The sequence below is a fragment of the Haemaphysalis longicornis genome, unplaced genomic scaffold (assembly GCF_048455015.1).
Source record: "Haemaphysalis longicornis isolate Haplotype H1 unplaced genomic scaffold, Haemaphysalis longicornis Haplotype H1 scaffold_4, whole genome shotgun sequence".
Classification (NCBI taxonomy): Eukaryota; Metazoa; Arthropoda; class Arachnida; order Ixodida; family Ixodidae; genus Haemaphysalis; species Haemaphysalis longicornis.
The window spans coordinates 46,012,045-46,030,710 of NW_027526361.1; the positions used below are offsets into that span (position 1 = coordinate 46,012,045).

The 18,666-nt window shown below is 47.2% G+C and overlaps 1 protein-coding gene across 4 annotated transcripts in view; it reads left to right on the forward strand.

Annotated features, from left to right (window-relative positions):
- LOC144178625 (uncharacterized) overlaps positions 1 to 17,437 on the forward strand; it is a 436,372-nt gene extending 418,935 nt beyond the window's left edge. For all 4 annotated transcript variants that reach the window (XM_077706615.1, XM_077706616.1, XM_077706613.1 and 1 more), the window contains 2 exons: positions 15,102 to 15,356; positions 16,215 to 17,437. In XM_077706615.1, the coding sequence (XP_077562741.1) occupies positions 15,102 to 15,356; positions 16,215 to 16,318 (359 nt within the window). In that variant the 3' untranslated portion in view covers positions 16,319 to 17,437. The remainder of the gene's footprint in view (positions 1 to 15,101; positions 15,357 to 16,214) is intronic.
- The last annotated feature ends 1,229 nt before the right edge of the window (positions 17,438 to 18,666 follow it).

The following is an 18,666-nucleotide window of genomic DNA, read 5'->3' on the forward strand; positions in this document are numbered from 1 at the left end:
CAGGTCACGTGGAAATTAGCAATCTTCAACAAAATTCGCTCCCGCTCAACGTGTAGTTCCCACCTACTTCGTAAAGTCGGTAGCTGTAGCGAGTGATGAAACCTGCGGTAGCTCTAAATTATTCCCACGGTGCTGATCCAGCAAAATAAGGGGATTAGGAGGGGGTGGCATCGAAGTTCACACTATTCTAGAGAATGCTCGCTCAAGTAACTTACTCGGAATGGCTCATAAGATTCCCAGACGCGATAATAATTACCTGCCAAACAGAAAATTCAGAAAACAGTGACAGTTGATAACGGGACTCCCAGTCTTCAACTATCGCAGTCTGCAGTAGGTCACTGAAGAAAACTGTAGGCGCCTATGATAGAGATCTAGAATCCCTTGATGGTAGCCAACGAAATTGGCGCTGCATATACTTGTCCCCTTCGAAGGCAGTTAGTCGGGTCCACCCGCAATGTGTAAAAAACGATGTACACTCGCCTTCCACACGCATACACACTCGAACGATGTTGTAAACAACCGCTTACTTCACGCCGCGCACACTGCCTTCCCATTGTGATCGCTGATTTTGAAGACGTGGCTGCATTGAAAATTGAACATTAAAACCGGCGTACAATTCTCCGGGGCACAGGGCTCCATCCTGGGAGACCCCCTGATCTACAGCGGTGGATATGGGGCCCTCAGTACCGGTCTCTGTTGGCGTTTCTGCGTGAAACCAATGTAATGTTGTATATATGACTGTTATGCCGTAAGGCAAACTCTCGCAAAAAAAAAAAAAATTCCCGTAAGTGCTTGCGCATCTGACCATGCAGCAGTTCGTCTGCGACATCGCAGTATTGCATTCGCTACGTACCTACGCATTAAACGCTGCCTGCGTAATCTGCCAATCCTCCCACCATATCGTTCCGGGAGTGTCCGCGAGATGCCGCCCTCATTCATAGAGGTGACGGAGAGACAGACGGCTGGAGTGGTGGTTGGAAAAAAAAGTAGGAAAGAGGGTGGGACGTAGGAAGAGTAATATACCGAATTAGAATTTAGAACAGAAGAAGGGGGGAGGGGGGGGGGCTAACCCATTAGGTTAGTTAAGGGTAGGGCAAATAAGTAGAATAACACACGCAAGTCTGTTGGTAACAACTAACGTCTTGATACAAAGGGAGTGCCTCTAATAATAATAATCATCATCAGCGGATAGCCCGGCAGCTAAGGGCCCCATTCCCACCTCCACATAAACACTTCATGGCCTCGGAAGCGCACATCCTGCGAGAAATCCAGACCAGTACCCACATACACAAATCCAGATGGTCCAAGGTGCTGCCACACCAACATCGAGAGCTTGACGACTGCTGCAAGAAATGGGGCGAGACAGCCACGCTGTTCCGCGCCACATGGTCCCTCCCAGGCATATGGGGAACAGGCACTAGCAACATTCTACGCAGCCTACTACACTGCATAATACATGCAGGGACCTGACACGACCAGACACCACCCCCAGAAGTATTTCGACACCCCCAAAAAGATTCCACAACCCCGAGAACCCTGCCCAGGAATTTATACACCCCCCCCCCCCAAAAAAGCCCCTCCCCCCTAGGAGAGTTTCGACACCCCCCAAAATCGAAATTCTGGATAATCCCCTGAATACTTGGGGGGCGGCCCTGGAAAGCACATCTCTACAAGACTAACTCAACCTGCAGGAGAGAGCCAAGACAGGAGCATTCGCTACTGGGGCCCTGCCTAGGGTTCCACCAATGAATTCCACTCCATTATATCCCCCACCTCCTTCCCTCCTCTTCCTTTTTCCCAGTTAAGTTTGTTCAGCCAGTCAGTCAGTCAGTCACTCAGTCACTCAGTCACAGCCCCGAAGGCTGCAACATCCTTCATTCATTGTACTTATTTGAAGTTTTTGGGGCTGTGCACGTGTAAACCCACAGAAACAAACATAGATACGTCTAGGTAAAGCTGTCAGAATTATTTGTTTCCACGGGGCACTCACATCCCCGCTAGGCGGCACTCGCGTCCCCAGCGATATTTCGGAAAAACTCCTTAGCATCTCTGCCGGCAGGAGCCCGCTGCCCCGTGATCGACCCAAGCTGCGAAGCTATTTCAGATACCGGCTCAAAGGTCGGAGCACGGGACTTTCTATGCGAGTTCTCGGCTCTGATATTTATTTATTTTATTTATTTATTTAATTTCCTGCAGCGCCAAGATGGCATTATAGCAGGGGGAAATAGAACATGTGGTCATATACATGTGGCAGTCAGGCTACAACACATCGCTGAACATCGTCACAAATACAAAAATAAAAACAGAACTACAAGTCTAACAGATACTTACTAAAAAGCGCGTCAGTGGTACAATCAACTATAGCACTTGGCAACTTATTCCATTGACGCGTATGAAGCGCCTAACATCTCTCGTTGGCGCGGCCTCGTGCTATAACCTTTTTGAGTTGTAACTCATTCCCTAACACCACAATGGGATGCAAAACCAACCCGCTTTAACATCAACCAGGAACCCCCCTCGCTAAACGATTTCGTGATTTAATTCTTCCTTGCCGGCCACGCAGAAACGGAGCTGGTAGAGCACACCAGGATATTTTGGGTTGAGAAATTCAGCTGATTTATCAAGTTTAGATACCTTGTCGAGTAAAGGCAAGGCTGTGAGCCTAACGTTTCAATTGACCAGACAAGGGGAGCCGCAAATGCGAGAGAGCAGTCATAAAAAGACAACTTTGTTTGCCTCCCGTCATCCATCAATGTCCTTGTACTTAACGCTGTTTGTCGTAAAATTTTATTAACTCCAGTTCATACTATGGTACGCTCCTCCTCAAGATTTTAAACCGATACCAACTTGCCAAAATGTCGATCATTTTGCTAACATTTTATCCAACTTCTAGGCGTATCTACAACTTTGTGTTAACTATAATATACCATTCCTCGCTGTTTACTCCATAAATGAAAAAAAAAATGTAAACCAACCCTCTTTCCGGCGATTGCTTAGCAGCGTTCTAACTAGACCCTAATACATTCGTCGTCCACCCAATCGATACAATGCCTGCACTGCATTTTTATCAGTTTGCGAAAACTCCAGTTTCCCTCTTAGCTAATTAGAACGGCCGGCTTGTTTGCTGACCGTCCCCTCCGTTATTTATTGTCTGAGACAACAAAGCTTGCTCAACCGAACTCGCGGGGTGGACGGCCCCTTCCATGAATTTCCACAATGCGAGGGCAGCCTGCACGTACTGACAATGCAAGCCGGAAAAGTTGGAGGACTCTTGGAACTCGTATTTGTTCTCATTGCAACTTCAGGCAGTGTTGCTCGTTAACCCGTCGTCGATACGGAAGCAGCCAGTACCTGTGCGAGCAGGTTAGTGAGCTTTGTGCTGGTGTTGCATGTGCCTGTTGTTCCGACTGTCAAGGCAGCTCCAAAACTACCTGCAGCTTGTATTTGCGTTTTGCCTTAAAGAGAGAGAGAGAGAGAAAAGGCAAAGGAAGGGCAGGAATGTTAACCAGGCTACGGCCTAGTATGCTATCCTGCACGGGGGAAAGGGGAACAATGAGGAAAAAGAGGAAAACATAAAAAAGAAGGGGAAAGGTACAGACATAGCGTAGAGTTCTGTGCCCAGCAGTAGGACACTATAGACAAAAAAGTTGAGTGAGTTCATAGAGGGTAGTCTTGTGCTACAGTCTTGTGTGCAAGTCCGTCGTTTTTAGAAAACACAGGAGCGCTTTTGTCGCCTTGTGCGTAGATGACGGAGAAGGCCAGTGGCCTTCTCCGAGGAGAACGGGCGCCGAGAGTCCAGTTTCCGTAGAGTAGAAGAGAGTTGGCTTCCTTCCGATGAAAAACTTGGACACTCGCGTATAGGACATGTCGTATGGTCTCTGGTGTGTCCCAGACTTCGTATGCCTCACTGGCTGCCATTCCAATCAAATAAGAGTAAGCATTTGTGAATGCGACTCCAAGCCAGAGACGACAAATAACGGTTGCATCAGACCGGGGGAGGCCTAATGGAAGAGGACGCTGAAGATTCGGGTCCAGGGCAATAGTACGAGCGTTCGTGAACTCTTGCGTAGTCCATTTGGATAGCGTGCATGGTCTCCCGGGCAAGTTTGCGGGGAGTCCTAGCTGCGTCCGTCCTGGGTAACATAATGGACATGGTCTCCGTTTTTTGGTGTGCCAAGCGGGCGGCAGCGTCCGCACTTTCGTTTCCGACAATGCCGCAATGACTGGGAAGCCATTGGAAGACAATGTCATGACCCGCTTAATGTGTCCACGACTACCTGTGCGCTAAACGACGTTAAATGACCGGTTCCACCAGTGGTAGCACTTGTGGAAGGTTTTGCCTATTTGTATCTCGTTTTCATGTACGCTATTACGGAACAAGTGTTATTGAAGAAGTATTTACGACAACGTTAACCTCCGTGTATTGGCGCATAGATGGCGCTAGTGGGTTTTTTTTTTTCAGAAAAAAAAATAACACGGGCCAAAATTTGGGTCGACCTTCTATAACCGCACGATAGTAGCCAAAGAGTGCTACGCATTAAAACTCTAAGCCGTTCGCAAAACTACACTTCACTACACAGGAACACACAAAAATGATTTCAAACAGCTACCTTCCTTACTCTCGCGTTTTTTTCTTTCTTGACTGGACTGAGCCCCTTGAAGGTGAAACGGAAGTAACGAGAGACAAGCGAAGTTGCTTGGCGCTGCGAAATGGACGTGTAGCGGAAGGAAGCGCACACTTCCCCTCTCAGCGCTGCCGCTTCCCAATAACGCCGCGCCAAGCTCGAAACACTCACTCGGGCTTTTTCCAGGATCGATTGAAAGTGATGCGGTCGATGCGAACTAAGCGTGGATCGATGTGAATAATCAAGTGAGCGGCGGCAAAGTGATACCACGTCGTTCTCCCGCAACGTTGTGGCCGGATGTGAAGTTCGCCGGAAGTAATAATGAGAGTGCAGGGAAGAACGCCGTGAGCAGGGACCACGGGACAGAAAAAAAATAATAATAATAACCGTGAGGGATTAGATTCCTCTCAACCGCATCCTTTCTGGACTATTTCGAGCATGCGCAAATGTTCTCTGAAGCCACTTTTTTTTAGCTTTAATAATAATAATAATCAATCAATCAATCAATCAATCAATCAATCAATCAATCAACCTTTATTTTTGGTGCCCAGGAACAACCCTAGGGTCTTGGTACTGGTACACCATATAATAATAATAATAATAATAATAATAATAATAATAATAATAATAATAATAATAATAATAATAATAATAATAATCAATCAATCAATCAATCAATCAATCAATCAATCAATGTTTATTATAGTGCCCAGGAACAGCGGAGGCCTTCGTGCTGGAGCACTCAGAGGGGAAAATGCAGCACTGTAGTACATCAACAATTTGCTAATAAACACTCAGTGAGCAAAAAAAAAAGAGAAAAAAAGACAGAAAGACTTACAAAAAACGGCAAAGAAGATTAGTAATAAAATAGTGCAATCCAACCGACTTTACACAATCAAGTCATGCTGGCGCACAGAAAAGATATAAGACAGCAATGAAATGCATCAACAGCTGGCAAAAGAACAGTGAGCGAGCAAAAAATATGAAGAAGCTACAACTTCAAAGAAGAATAAAAATACCATATTGTAATTTTTGGCAACATTACACAATCAATAGAAACTGTAATGTCTGGTCAATTGCAAGAAGACATCTTACAATAAGCGTAACTATACGGAAGGGTGAGTGAAAAGAAGAAAGTTTTTACAAGATTCGGGAAGCGTACATTTTCAGTTTCAAATGGACGCATGAAGTGAATATGGCAACTTTTAATGATAGAAGTGGCAGAAAAAGAAAAATTCTACGATAATTACAGTCGCAGTAGCAGCACAATACACGAATAACAGGAACAAGAACAAGCTCGGTGAAGCCAATGCACACGTCAGGACGATAAGTGAAGAAAAAGAGCACTGCCAAGATGAACCTAGTGTGTCAGAGCTGACAACCCGGCCAAAAACTCCCGAAGAGGACGCTGAAAGATATCGAGCTTCTCGGAGTGAACATTATGCAGATGCTGCATCCTTTGAACAGGAGAACGTGTGCTGAGAGCTCCAGCTGCTTTAAAAGGGTGGGCGAGCCTTGTAGCTTTTTGTGGAACGCGAAAACTGATTGATTCAAGTAGTTCCGGGCATAAAATAATACCATGAAGCAATTTGTACATGAAAAGAAGGTCTGAGTGGGTCCGCCGGGAACTTAGAGAAACCGTTATAGGGATAGGCTCCGAAGGAAAACGATGCCTAAATATTGATGAAAATTTGGTTTGTACACGCTCTATACGTTGACAGTTGGAACTACAGGTTCCATTCCAAACGACAGAAGCATATTCTAGTTGCGGAATACAAAGCGTTCTGAATAGTTTTAGGAATGAAGAAGGAAACCGGAATTCTCGAGAAAACCTGCAAACAGCCCCAAGAGAGCGTAGCGCCCGCCTAGTAAGTTGAGTGACATGAGGTGAGAAAGTTAAGGCACTGTCGAAAAGCACGCCGAGGTCTCTGATCTCTTCAACTCTAGACAAGTAACCGCCGTTAATACTGTAGCAAAATAAAGTGCGGTTCGTTTTCCTGCTATAAGACATGACCTTTGTTTTTGTAGAGTTAAGATTTAATCTATTGTCTGAGCACCACTTGGAAAATGAGGATATATCTTGCTCCAGGGCAATGCAGTCATTAATGGACTCAATCCGTCTGAATATTTTAATGTCGTCAGCGTAAAGAAGAAAAGAAGACATCTTAATTGCGGCTGACACATCATTAACAAAAATGGAGAACAAGAGAGGCCCCAACACGGAGCCTTGAGGCACACCGCTTGTTGATCTGTACAGAGCAGACGTCTGCCCGTTAACGCTAACGAAACTGAACCGGTTATCTAGATAACTACCCAACAATGCCACGAGTGGTGTATCAATTCCTACCTGTAAAAGCTTTTTAAGTAACAGCGTGTGGCAAACAACGTCAAATGCTTTGCTCAGATCACAGTAGACAACGTCGAGCTGGCCCCTCTCAGAAATGGCTGCCGAGGCCTGCTCCATGAAGCAGGAGAGATTAGTCGTTGTCGACCTTCCTGATATAAAGCCGTGCTGTTTACTTACAAGAAGATTCTGTACAGAACTTGACAGTAATTTGTACAGCGCTGTCTCAAACAGCTTGGAACAAGCACAAAGGAGAGAAATTGCTCTGTAGTTTGTTGCATCCGATTTGGAGCCTGACTTGAAAATAGGACGCACTCGAGAAATTTTCCACGCGAGAGGAAACACGTTTGTTTTTAGACACTGGTTAAATATCACCGTCAAAACAGGTACAAAAATGCTGCCGTATGTTTTGAGAATAGCTGGAGGTATTCCGTCAGCTCCGCACGACAATGACGGTTTCATGCGCTTTAGGCTCTCCAAAACCAACTGCTCGTCCAAAAGCACTAAGCTAGAGCCCTGCACGCGATTTAACAATATGTTCATTTCAGAGACGTCACGCTGGCCGCATGTGGCACTGAAGTGCTGAGCAAAGTGGTTGGCGACATTATGAACTTCTTCCCCAGAGGAATCTACAAGATTGATAAGATCATGTGAGTTGTTCTTACGGGACCGGATGTATCTCCAAAATGTTTCAGGCTGAGAATTCGCACTACTCTCTACAGAATCGAGATAGGAGCGCTGGTCCCGCTCATAAAGGTTTTTACATAATTTACGGTAAGAGCAGAAGTTCTGTTTCCATTCGTCACTCCCGGTTTTCTTATACTTTCTGTGGCAGCGGTCTTTTAATTTAAGAGTCGTACGAAGTTCTTTCGAAAACCAATGTGGGTGCTTGGAGTGGTTTGGTTTATACTTGGGAATAAATTGTTCCATACCGCTTTTGACAATTTCGGTGAACCGTTCGACCTGTGCATTGCAATCAGGGAGTTCTTGAATTTCCGACCAATCAAACGAAGAAAAAAAGCTATACAAGCCAATGTAATCCCCACGTGCATAACAGAAGGGAGAGAGTTCATTATACTTTAGTGAGGTACCACAATGCCGAATCGAAACGGGAGCCGAAACTGAAAATGGAGGATGAAGCTTGTCGGGTTTGACAAGAGAGATATCCACCATTGATACTCGCGCGTTCTGAATGTTTGAGAAGCAGAGGTCTAAGATATTTTCGGAGCAGTTTTTGATGTTATTCAGTTGTGTCATGGATGTGAAATCTAGGAAGTCTAAAACAATGCGAGATTTTTGCTGTACGTAATAATTGTAATGCTGGTTAGTTAGACTGTCCCATTGTACACCAGGTGCATTGAAATCCCCCAGAATGATAAACTGGTGATTTTGGTGTGAAGCGCAAACTTCTTCTACAGAAGTAAGTAGCTCATTGAACGAAGAAATAGGAACATCGGGGGGAATATAAAACGCCCCTATTAAGAGCCTCTCGCCCCCAGTCAGTCGGATGTCCAGCCAGACACACTCATTGTCGCCCTCAAGGTCTTGTCGCCTCTTACACTGAAGACCACAATCGACCGCTACTAATACGCCCCCTCCCTTTTGTTTAGCCCCAGTAAAATTCCTATCTTTGCGGAAAACTTGGTAATTTGGAGGGAAATAATCATTTGAGCTAATGTCGCTACAGAGCCAGGATTCAGAAATTACAACAATTGGAAAATTTGAGGAAAGTACATTAGCAAAAAATTCGGACGCTTTAGTGCGAAGGCCGCGCGCATTTTGATAGTAAATGTCCACCCTATTGTTAGTTTTTTTCATCGTGTGGGACATCAGTGGAACAGAACATTTCGGCATGCAGCTTTCCGCGGAAAGGTTTGAAAAGGCAGCCCTTCGGCCAGAACAAAGGATCGTAATCGTAAGGATAATAATCTTTATTTGCGGAAAACTTGGCTTTGGGTGGCACGTGAGGCTAGACAGAAAGGCCGAGGCCCGTACGCTAGTGCGTCTGCTAGCCTGCCACCCAGGGCAGGTGATGCCGAAGCAAATGTCACACACACACACACACACACACACACACAACACAACAATGGCACGGGGGGATAACCGGGTTGTGGTGTCCATGGGCAGCACTAGTGGGACCAGTGGCGCGAGATGGCACGCGCAAGGAGTGTGGACTCAGACCTGTCTTTAGGAAGTGGAGTCCGGAGGGTCAGGGGTGCAGACAGGAAACTCTCAATGCCGGATATGACCACCGAGTGTCGGTGATGGATGGTACGGGCGCGTAGCAGCTCTGGCTGTCCAGTCCGCTTGCTCAGCCGGACAGAGGATGAGAGGCAGCTGGTGTCACCGAGGGAGCCATCAAGCACCCTGCAGAGTAGGCGGACTCGAGATACGTCACGTCGTTGTTGCAGGGTGTGCCACTTAAGGGTTTTCAGGCGATCCTCATATCCAGGCAGGGGTTTGCGGCGACCGAGGGTGCGAGCAAAGAGGGTACGCGTTGCGCGGCGCTGAATACCCTCAAGTTTGTCGATGAGGTGGCTTTGGTGGGAGGACCACACAGAGGCGCAAGAAATCGTCCACAATGGTGACATCTAGTGTCACTAGATAAGATACAGAGTACCGTCACTCAGTCACGCAATTGAGCAACGGTGGCCTTTTTTGTTTTTATCAGTGTTGCCAGATTGTCGCTTCTGCGGCCTCACCGCTAATTTTGACAAGGTCATTTGTAAATAACACTTGCGAAGACGCAGCAACACGACATCTTCGGACACACTTCTGCAGCTGGAACGCTGCTAAGCGCGTTATCTTAAACTCGCGTTCGGAACGACGCCAGTCGCGCGCAGCCCCGCAAAGCAGGGAGCACAAGCTGAGACAAACGTTACTAGAATAAACTTCTAGTAACGTTGGCTGAGACTACCACAGTTGACCGACAGAAAACGCATAAGCAACAAAATGGCGGTGCCCATCACTCTTAATAAAAAAGGTCGTAAAAAGGTAGTAACGGCCGTATTTACTAACTCCTTACGACCCTTACTACCCCGCGGTTTTGTACGTAGGCTCTGGCACTAACAACGGCATGGTTAGTAAATTAACTGAGTGTAGGAAGTGGTAGCACTAGATTAAGGTCGTGCTTATGACTAGGTTGTGCATGGCCAGTTAGTAAACGCATGTAGCTCAGAAAAGTGCTATCGCTGGGACTTTACTAGTGGGGGTAGTGGTGCTTACTGCCTGCTTCGGTTAGTAATTTTGACAAGTGCTACATTTACTACCTCCAGTTACTAAGTACCTAGTGTATACTGGGACAAGTAACTTGTTAGTATTCCATTAGTGAATGCTCCGACCTTTTTTTTAAGAGTGATGAACTGTCGCAGTGTAGACAAATGTCATGAGATGCGAACTGACAAATGATCACGGCGGCGGCACGGAACAGTGGGAGAAAAAAGTGCCTGTACTCTGTACCCTTATCTAGCGGCACTAGTGACCTCTAGTGTCACTAGTGACATCCATTGATTGATTGTGGGGTTTAACGCGCCGACGCTTCACAGGCGATGAGGCGTGCCGTACTGGACGCCTCCGGATTAATTTTGACCACCTGGTTATCTTTAACGTGCGCCGAAATCTCGAACACAGGAGCGTTTTTGCTTTTCGCCTCCATCAGAAAAGCGGCCGCCGCGGCCGGGAATCGAAGCCGCGTCCTCGTGCTCAACAGCACAACGCCTTAGCCACTGAGCCACCGCGGCGGGTAATGGCGATATCCAAGTGTTTATTTTTTATTGGATACTTGCGTCTTATACAACACTGCTGATCTCCTCATTTCGCCAGAGAAATTACGTAAAAAACGAACAGCGTGAGCTGATTAATATTGACGCGTGGACGATGGCAGATAAGGGGAGCAGTTACTGCTTTACATCTCAGCCTTTCTTTTTTCTTTAAGTGCTCTAACCTTAACTCACTACGACTTACGTTACCACTCGGAAAAAATGTGAACAAATGGTACGCCGCGACAGACGGTAGTTTATGAAATCAGCGCTCGGAGAGATATATTCAGGAAAGCAGCCACTTGTAAGACCCTTTCCAACTCCTTCATTTCGCGATACAGGATCTGACTTCTCAGAAGAAAAAAAAAGCGTTAGTATGCCTTCATTGGTGCGAAGGTACAGCTTATAATGCGTTGTCGGTGTCTTTTTTTTTTTTTTAGGTATCTCAATAACGTGAGACTTTATCGCCCCGTTCTTTTTCCTAGTACGTTAAATCTATTAAAGAAGCAAAACATGGATGTTTCTGCTCGTGCTTGGCTACTTTGTAATTCCCCTCCGACGTAAATATCTTGTGAGACAAAATGGCGATAATAATTAGTTAAATTACGACCCCTGATAGTGCACTTGTTTATACAGAACGCTTTGTTGTAATAGCATTGAGTTTGGAGCAAAGAGCAAACAGAACAAACGGCCGAACGTGCATACTGACGCCTTGCTAAACGTACGTACGTTGCTAAATGTAAAACGTACCCCCTTAAATTGCACCTTAAATGGGGAAAAAAACCAGCGATCCATATAGACAAGTTTCTTTGAGCGCTCTTGGGTGAGAAATAAAAGCAAGCGATGCCACGGATGTCATTTATCTTGCTTTTGTCTGCGGGTGGCAGGCGTCGGCAGCCTCCCGGTCTTACGAAGCAACCCGAAAATGCCCAGAAATTAAACGCTGATGCACAAGACCTCAAACCTGCTGCGGAACCAAGATGTCATCATAAATAAAGTGCAAGAATAAGTGGACAAGTCACAACGAAAAAAAGTTTTATGGGGAAACGAGGAACTTGTAGGGGGAAACGGCCGTGAAACACGAGACAGGGACCACAATAGGCGCTTCGTGGCTCACAAACTTTCCCCTTTGTTGCAGACCCGTATGGTGCGGGGCAGGCACGCTGCACTGAGCGTGAGCAAGGCGCGTTCTCGGAGAAGAAAATAAAAAAGACGAAAGGTGCCTCCATCTGGCTTCATTTCTTGGCTGAGTCGGGGAGGAAAAGGTCGGTCACGGGGAATAAAAAGCTTGGTAGCTTGCAGCCCGACCTGTCGCCACAACCACACCGCCGGGAGCAGCTGGGATGGGGGGGAAAAATGACAGAATGGCCCATGTAGAGGACTTCCTTTCGGGTCGTCGTTTGCGAAATGATGGCGCGTATGTATCGAGCGATGCTGAAGGAAGCGAAACACGGAAAGGAAGCAATTGGGGAAGAAAATGTACTGAGCAGCCAAAAATGGTCGCAGCCAACCGAACCCAGCGTTTGGGGCACTTTGGTTGCGGAACAGCACGGAACAGCGAGTTGCCAGCCTGAAAAGGCTCGCGTCGATAGATATCAGCCCGCTGCGGCTGGAGGACAGGACCCTTTTCTACTTCATCTGAGCCCGCAAATGACAGGCTTCGGCGGCCATCACTCACGTTCCCCCCGAACGGTCCGCTCTCCGCCCTCTAGATAACGCAAAGACCTTTCAATTATCTCACATGTCGGGCTTTCCTTGCTCTGCACTTTTCTCCTGCTAGTCCATATCTGCGGGGAGGTCAATACAACCCGCGTTCATGTACCCAACAAGGCCCGGGTTATGCAACGATCAAACTTCAATGTGCAGGGCTTCAGATATAGAAGCGGGTGTTTGCCGCCGGCTGTACGCTCAATATATATGCCCCTCCCCCCCCCCCCTTCTTTCCCCTTTCCTACGCTTTCCTCTTTCATAACAAGTCGGACGGTGTTATTGGCTGAATCTCCGGGCGGGGAGTTTCATTTTCCCGCCTATCCGTCGGTTCCGTTTTCATTTTTCTATTTATTTTCTATTATTTTTGCAGCTCATGACACTCCGCGCTGAGATATTGAGACCAGTCTGTCCTTTATTGCGAAAATTTTCAAATGTTCTATCATTAGGTTTCGGGCAGCGCGGAATCCCCTACGGAACATTATTAACGTACGTGTACGACAGGATGAGCTGGCTTGCGCTTGTGGGCTTATGTAAGGTGATAAGTCTTTCATCACATATCCGCAATAAAGGTCACGTTATTTTCTGGCTTCTGTATTTCTTGTGTTCTTCTCTATTATCGCGAAGGGCTGGGATAATATATTTCATCGAGACGTATATACGCAGTTATTCAAGCATAGAAAGCAGCTTCATTAGCCTCAATAAGGTTACCGAACATGTGAAGTGGTTTGCCACGCGCAGATATCGGGTGCGAGGCTCACTTCTTCACGTCGTCCCTTGCGGCCACGGGAAGTATGGATCAACGACTTACGTGATCGATAATGAAATGAAAAAAATCCCGGGCCATCTCCACTAACGTGAAACCTAGTGAGGGGCAAATCATGCAGCCTATAAGTGTATTCTTGGCGCCTTGGCGTTTTTGATAACGGAAATTAAACCGTTGGGGGGGTAGAGGTATACAGCCTTGCTGTATAAGTCTCTTGTCTTTGGGGGCACGAAGCTCTCTAGTGGGAGGCGTAAACGAGTGTCCCGGTGTTTTTTTTGGTACGCGTTACGTTCTAGCGCGAGGCTAAACGAGTTTCGCGGTGTTTTAGCGCCCTGGCTACATGAAACGAACGACGATTACGACGATTATGACGACGACAAGAGACGCCAACAGCCCCAGTCACTAAGTGGCTTTTTTAAAATGATCTGTAATGAATACTGGAAGGTATTGAAGAGTCCTTTCAAAGAACGAAAACTCTGACCTGGAAGAAGTCTCAGACTCGGGCAGGCGCCGCACCGATGAATTGGTAAACCCTTTGTACGCAGTGCTTCTGTTCGATGTTCCGAGGTTGGCACAACCATACCGACTCCCCCTTTTTTATGCGCTGTCGGATGCGAAAAGCGAAGCAAGTTGCCTGTTTGCCGAGACCTTTTCCGAGTGCGTGACATGCATGCCTACATAAATGAAACCACTTGGTATGAAACTTGTTATTGCGTTCGGTGCTCAAGATGGACACAAAGGTACTTTCGATAATTTGCGACGTGCAGATATTGAGCACATGACACATTCTTTCATGTTGAACTTCAGAGGAACGCGCGATGGAGAGAGAGAGAGAGAGAGAGAGAGAGAGAGAGAGAGAGAGAGAGAGAGAGAGAGAGAGAGAGAGAGAGAGAGAGAGAGAGAGAGAGAGAGAGAGAGAGAGAGAGAGAGAGAGAGAGAGAGAGAGAGAGAGAGAGAGAACTCTTTAATGTGGCTGGAAAGATCAGCTCTGCTAGCGGCAGTGCTTGCTACGCCAGATGGGGATGATTACAATGCAGTGAAGTGAATGTGAGAGATTTGGAAGGCAACAATTAGAGAGGGAACAAAAGTTAAATAAAAAATGGCACGCATTGAAATGTAAGGAAAAAACTCTAAATAAAGTTAAGTAAAAAAGGAGAGCGATCGAATGGTTCCCAGGAAGCGCAGAGCGCCTAACAACAAAAAGAAGAAAAAAACGTACATGACGACGCAAACACGTACAGATGTATAGCCATGCGCACACACGCAGTCGAGTACACAAGACTGATGGACTTCCGAAAGGCTAACGGAGTTTCCAACAAAGCCGCAGCCTCTTCCCCATCTTAGCCAAGGCATAGCTGGAAGAGGTAAAACATACCGTATGCCAAGTCAGGGAACAAAAAAACGCGCATATAAAGTTTGCTGAGTCATAACTCATAACTTGCGTTGTGCAAAGCTCGAGTTTATTGAAGTTCGTGGGAGGTCAGGAAGAAGCGGAACAAGTGTTTGCCAAAAGGTGCATAGTACAGCAATACGATGTGAAAATTCGGGGTAGGCCACTTCAAAGCTAAATTTTTGTCGGAGCCGCAACTCACAGTCGTCTGGATGGCAGAAGCAGCAGGATTTAGAGAGAGATTGTTCAAGACGTGTATACCAATCAAAACCCATCTCAGGCATGAAATAAAATCATCTTCCCCTTATCTCTCTCTTGTCAAAAGAGGGGGAAAGGGATACTACTTCACCTTATAATCCCATACGCCCTTGAAAACACTTTTGTGTCGTACCCACACGTGTCTGCCCATGATCAGCTCGGTGTGTCGAGAACAGACAGCGGACTTCAGCTGAAAGTCCCACCAAGCGTCTCAGTTCCAACAGCGCGTGTGACGACCTTCGTGCTCGCGCAGACGCCGGCTGCCCTCCTGAGCCCCCGGAGATCGTGAACGGCTTCTACAACGTGAGCGGCGAGGAGACCTGCTGGCGCACTCCGGCCGAGGGCTCGCTCACGCGCTACTACTGCCTCGACGGCTTCGAACTGCGGGGGCCCCGGGAGCTGGTCTGCCGAAACGGGTCCTGGGTGCTACCGAGGCCGCTACTCGCGTCGTCCTCGGGGACTCCGCAGGGTCCCGCAGCAGCGAGGCCCTTCAAGAACATCATCTGCGGTGAGCCCAGTTCTTGGCTCAGCATACAGCAACGTTATGCATTGATGAACAAAAGTCAAGCACCGAGATTAAAAATGAGTCGACGCGTTACGCGCGAATGAAACTAACCGAAGCAACTGTGTCTCCTAAGTGGTAGCATGTTCTTCAAAATGTACTGTTCATAATCATTGTATAGTTAAAATTGCTGAGGTGGAGTTACTGTCTTAAAATTTTAGCTGTTGACTGTAAAGTTGTGGAACCCCTTGGGAAAAAAAGTCGCGTCAGCTGCTTTCTGTGGAACACATTCTGAGTTACTCGCTTTTCTTGTTGAAACACGCGCCAGATATTACCAAGAGATCACACTGAGGTCCTTTCGGGTGCAGTAGTGTCAAACGCACTTCTAGAGGACATTTGCTGGAAATATATACATGTATATTACTACAGTGTGTTTCAAGCTAAGTGTTGAAAAATGTTTTAAGACTGCTGATGAGGAGGTACGCCGTTACAGCTATTTTTGTTCCTCGGAGATATACCCACAACACAAAGATAGTAGGCTGATTATGAGGCTTAACGCGCCGACGCTGCACAGGTGATGAGGCGGCCGTACTGGAGGGCTTCAGATTGATTTTGACCACCTGGGGATCTTTAACTACAACTTTCCTTCTTGCCAGACTCCCTCACCATGTATACCCTTGTATGTGGGAATGCCCCTACTACCCAACGCCCCTTCTTTCCCCGTCCACATAACTAAATGGCTCCGAAATTATTCTTGTTTTTGTTTCTGTGCCAGTGCATAAAAATATTGAACTTACCGGGCATTAACATGTCCTTACGAAACAACAGCGTAATCTGTACCTTCATCCCCTCTTGCCTTCGCAGAAATTAATGGCCAAGCCGAGACCAGATGGAATCGTCTGTTCACTGCCGTCATGACAACACTGCCTGCGTTGCTGTCCCTCTACTTGACGTTGCCCTCGACGTAGCGGCCGCAGCCCTTGCCGTCCGCAATGGCGGCAGCCCCCTGAGACTTGCGCAGGACGTAGTGCATCCGAGCAATGGAAGAAAGTGCGCTTCCAGGTCGACGACTTCGTTTTCCATCACATTGCGTGCAGGAAAGCGCTTCCAGTCAACTGCTGCCGCCAAACTCCTTACCGCGTTCGGTGCGAGTGTGTGCGCGTGCGTGCGTGCGTCCGTGCGTGCCTTCACGTGCGCCCGACTGGAACAGCCTATCGTAATGAGACCGGAGGTAGCTGAGTGGAAAAAAAACGTTCTCGCCTGTGTCTCCCTGCCAGCCTGCCAGCCACTTATGCACGTCACACTTACGCGTGATTGCTGCAATGCACTTCTGCTTCTCGGCGAAGTCTTCGGGTTGGTACATGTCGCAATTAAGGGAGGGACATGCTCGCCGAAGGTGCGTTTGGGTTAGGCAAGGCTTAAGAACGGGGTATTTTTGAACTTTTAATGACTTTAAAACTTGGCAGCACGCATGTGTTTGATATTGTCTGATCATTTCTTGTTGCTTCAGTGCTTTCAATTTCCTGCGTAACGGGTCACAGTGAAGCGCTTACATATATTAGACCCTAATACGTTGGTTTAAGAATAGACGACGGTATTTAAAATCCTAGACACAAAAGTAAAAAAGAAACACGGTCTCGCTTTCGTGCTGTGGTGCACGCAGACATGAACACCTGCCGGCGGTTTGTGGTGAAGCCTTGTGTATCACACGTCACCGCCGATCTCGTACGTGTTCTTGGAAGAAGTGCGCCGTTGGTACGCAGTGTCCACAGTGAAGCGGAGCACAAGCGCAGAAAAGTAAAACAAAGACTCTTCATCGTGAACTCCTAGTGAGTGTTCAAAGTGCAAACCTACTCGTCGCCTTGCGGAGACCTCGAAGCCAACGTGACGCGTCCGCAAAAGCGCTGTCACGGGTTTCTCGGCCACTCCGGAGCAGAGGCAACCAACCAATGGAACCCTGATATGTTTCTCCTCTTTCTCCCCCTCTCTCTTCTTGTCATTTGTATACATAAAAAAAAAAAAACACTTCTGGAGAGATCCCTTCCCCGAGCATCAGTGACACCAAAAATATATACTGTTTCCTCCTCGCCCACTCGCTCTGTCGGTGTGTGTGTTCTCTCTATTACTTCGCAATGATTCGTACTGGCTTTACTTTGTGCGTTCTTCTCATTTATACACCGGCTCATCTACCCACGTGTGAGCAAATGATTGGCGGGCGACATGCACACGTCGGAACACGCATGACCGGTCTGCATATTTTGGCCGCGAAAGGTAAGGCATACTCGAACACCATTTAGGAGTTATGACTCATATTTGGACACATGAATCGAGATGGAACGTGAGTGACGTCGCTACTGTCCAAGGTTACTGAGGCATGGGCGACTTCCTAATCAGTTTTTTTTAATTGCCCCAAAATGTGGCGGACAATGGCAGAAGGGAATTTTTTCTGGCTACAAAGCTTCACGAGCCTATAGCTTTTGCGCGTGTGCGCATGCCTATTCTTGAAGATCCTGGCTGTGAAGTCTGTCAATCAAGGAAACGCGCAATCAGAAAAATCATATGCCGGTGTTTTAATTAAAACACCGACATAATGATTTTCATGCATGGCGGTGGCATATTGATACTGCCAGCGCCATTCATCGGCGGCAGCTGTCAGAGTCATCCAAGAAAGAGCGTTGCTAGACAACGTCGTTCTGTCGGCGTTTGAAACCTCTCGACCATAGTCATGGAGGGAAAGATTGCCGAACGAGAATAAAGACGGGTTGCTAGGCAACACTTTGGATAATCGGTGCGTGTCGCTTCAGGGGGGGCCGTTCGAAGCGCGTCGTCTGGTATATCGTGCGCAACCAAGAGGCGCTCCTCTCGCTTGAGCGCTGCCACTCGCATTCGCCTCAGTTAAGTGACTTTCAACTTTCAAAGGCTACTAAAAGCAACCGAGAGTAACAGAAAATCATTTAAAGAGGCACCGACACAAAAAATTGGCATCCTTTTTTTTTTTTTTTTTGCGATAAGTAGCTAGTGACCTAGTTACCACGTGTAGAAACCTCATTTGCTTCAGCGCGCGACGGTTATTTAATTAAAGATGTTTTTAATGCAGCTAGTAGCAGTTTCGGTTTCAGCGGGTGCTGCGAAAGGCTGGATTTGGTATAAACAAAGCTGCCCACGTGATTCCCGGATGGATATCACAGAGCAGAGCTGCCGTAGCACTGTCGATTCCGCGTCGGCGGCAGTTTCTGCTAAAGCCCCTACGTACTGATTTCGTCAGCCGCTTAATTAAAAAGCGACCATGGACGTGATGCAGGCGCCGCGAGTGCAA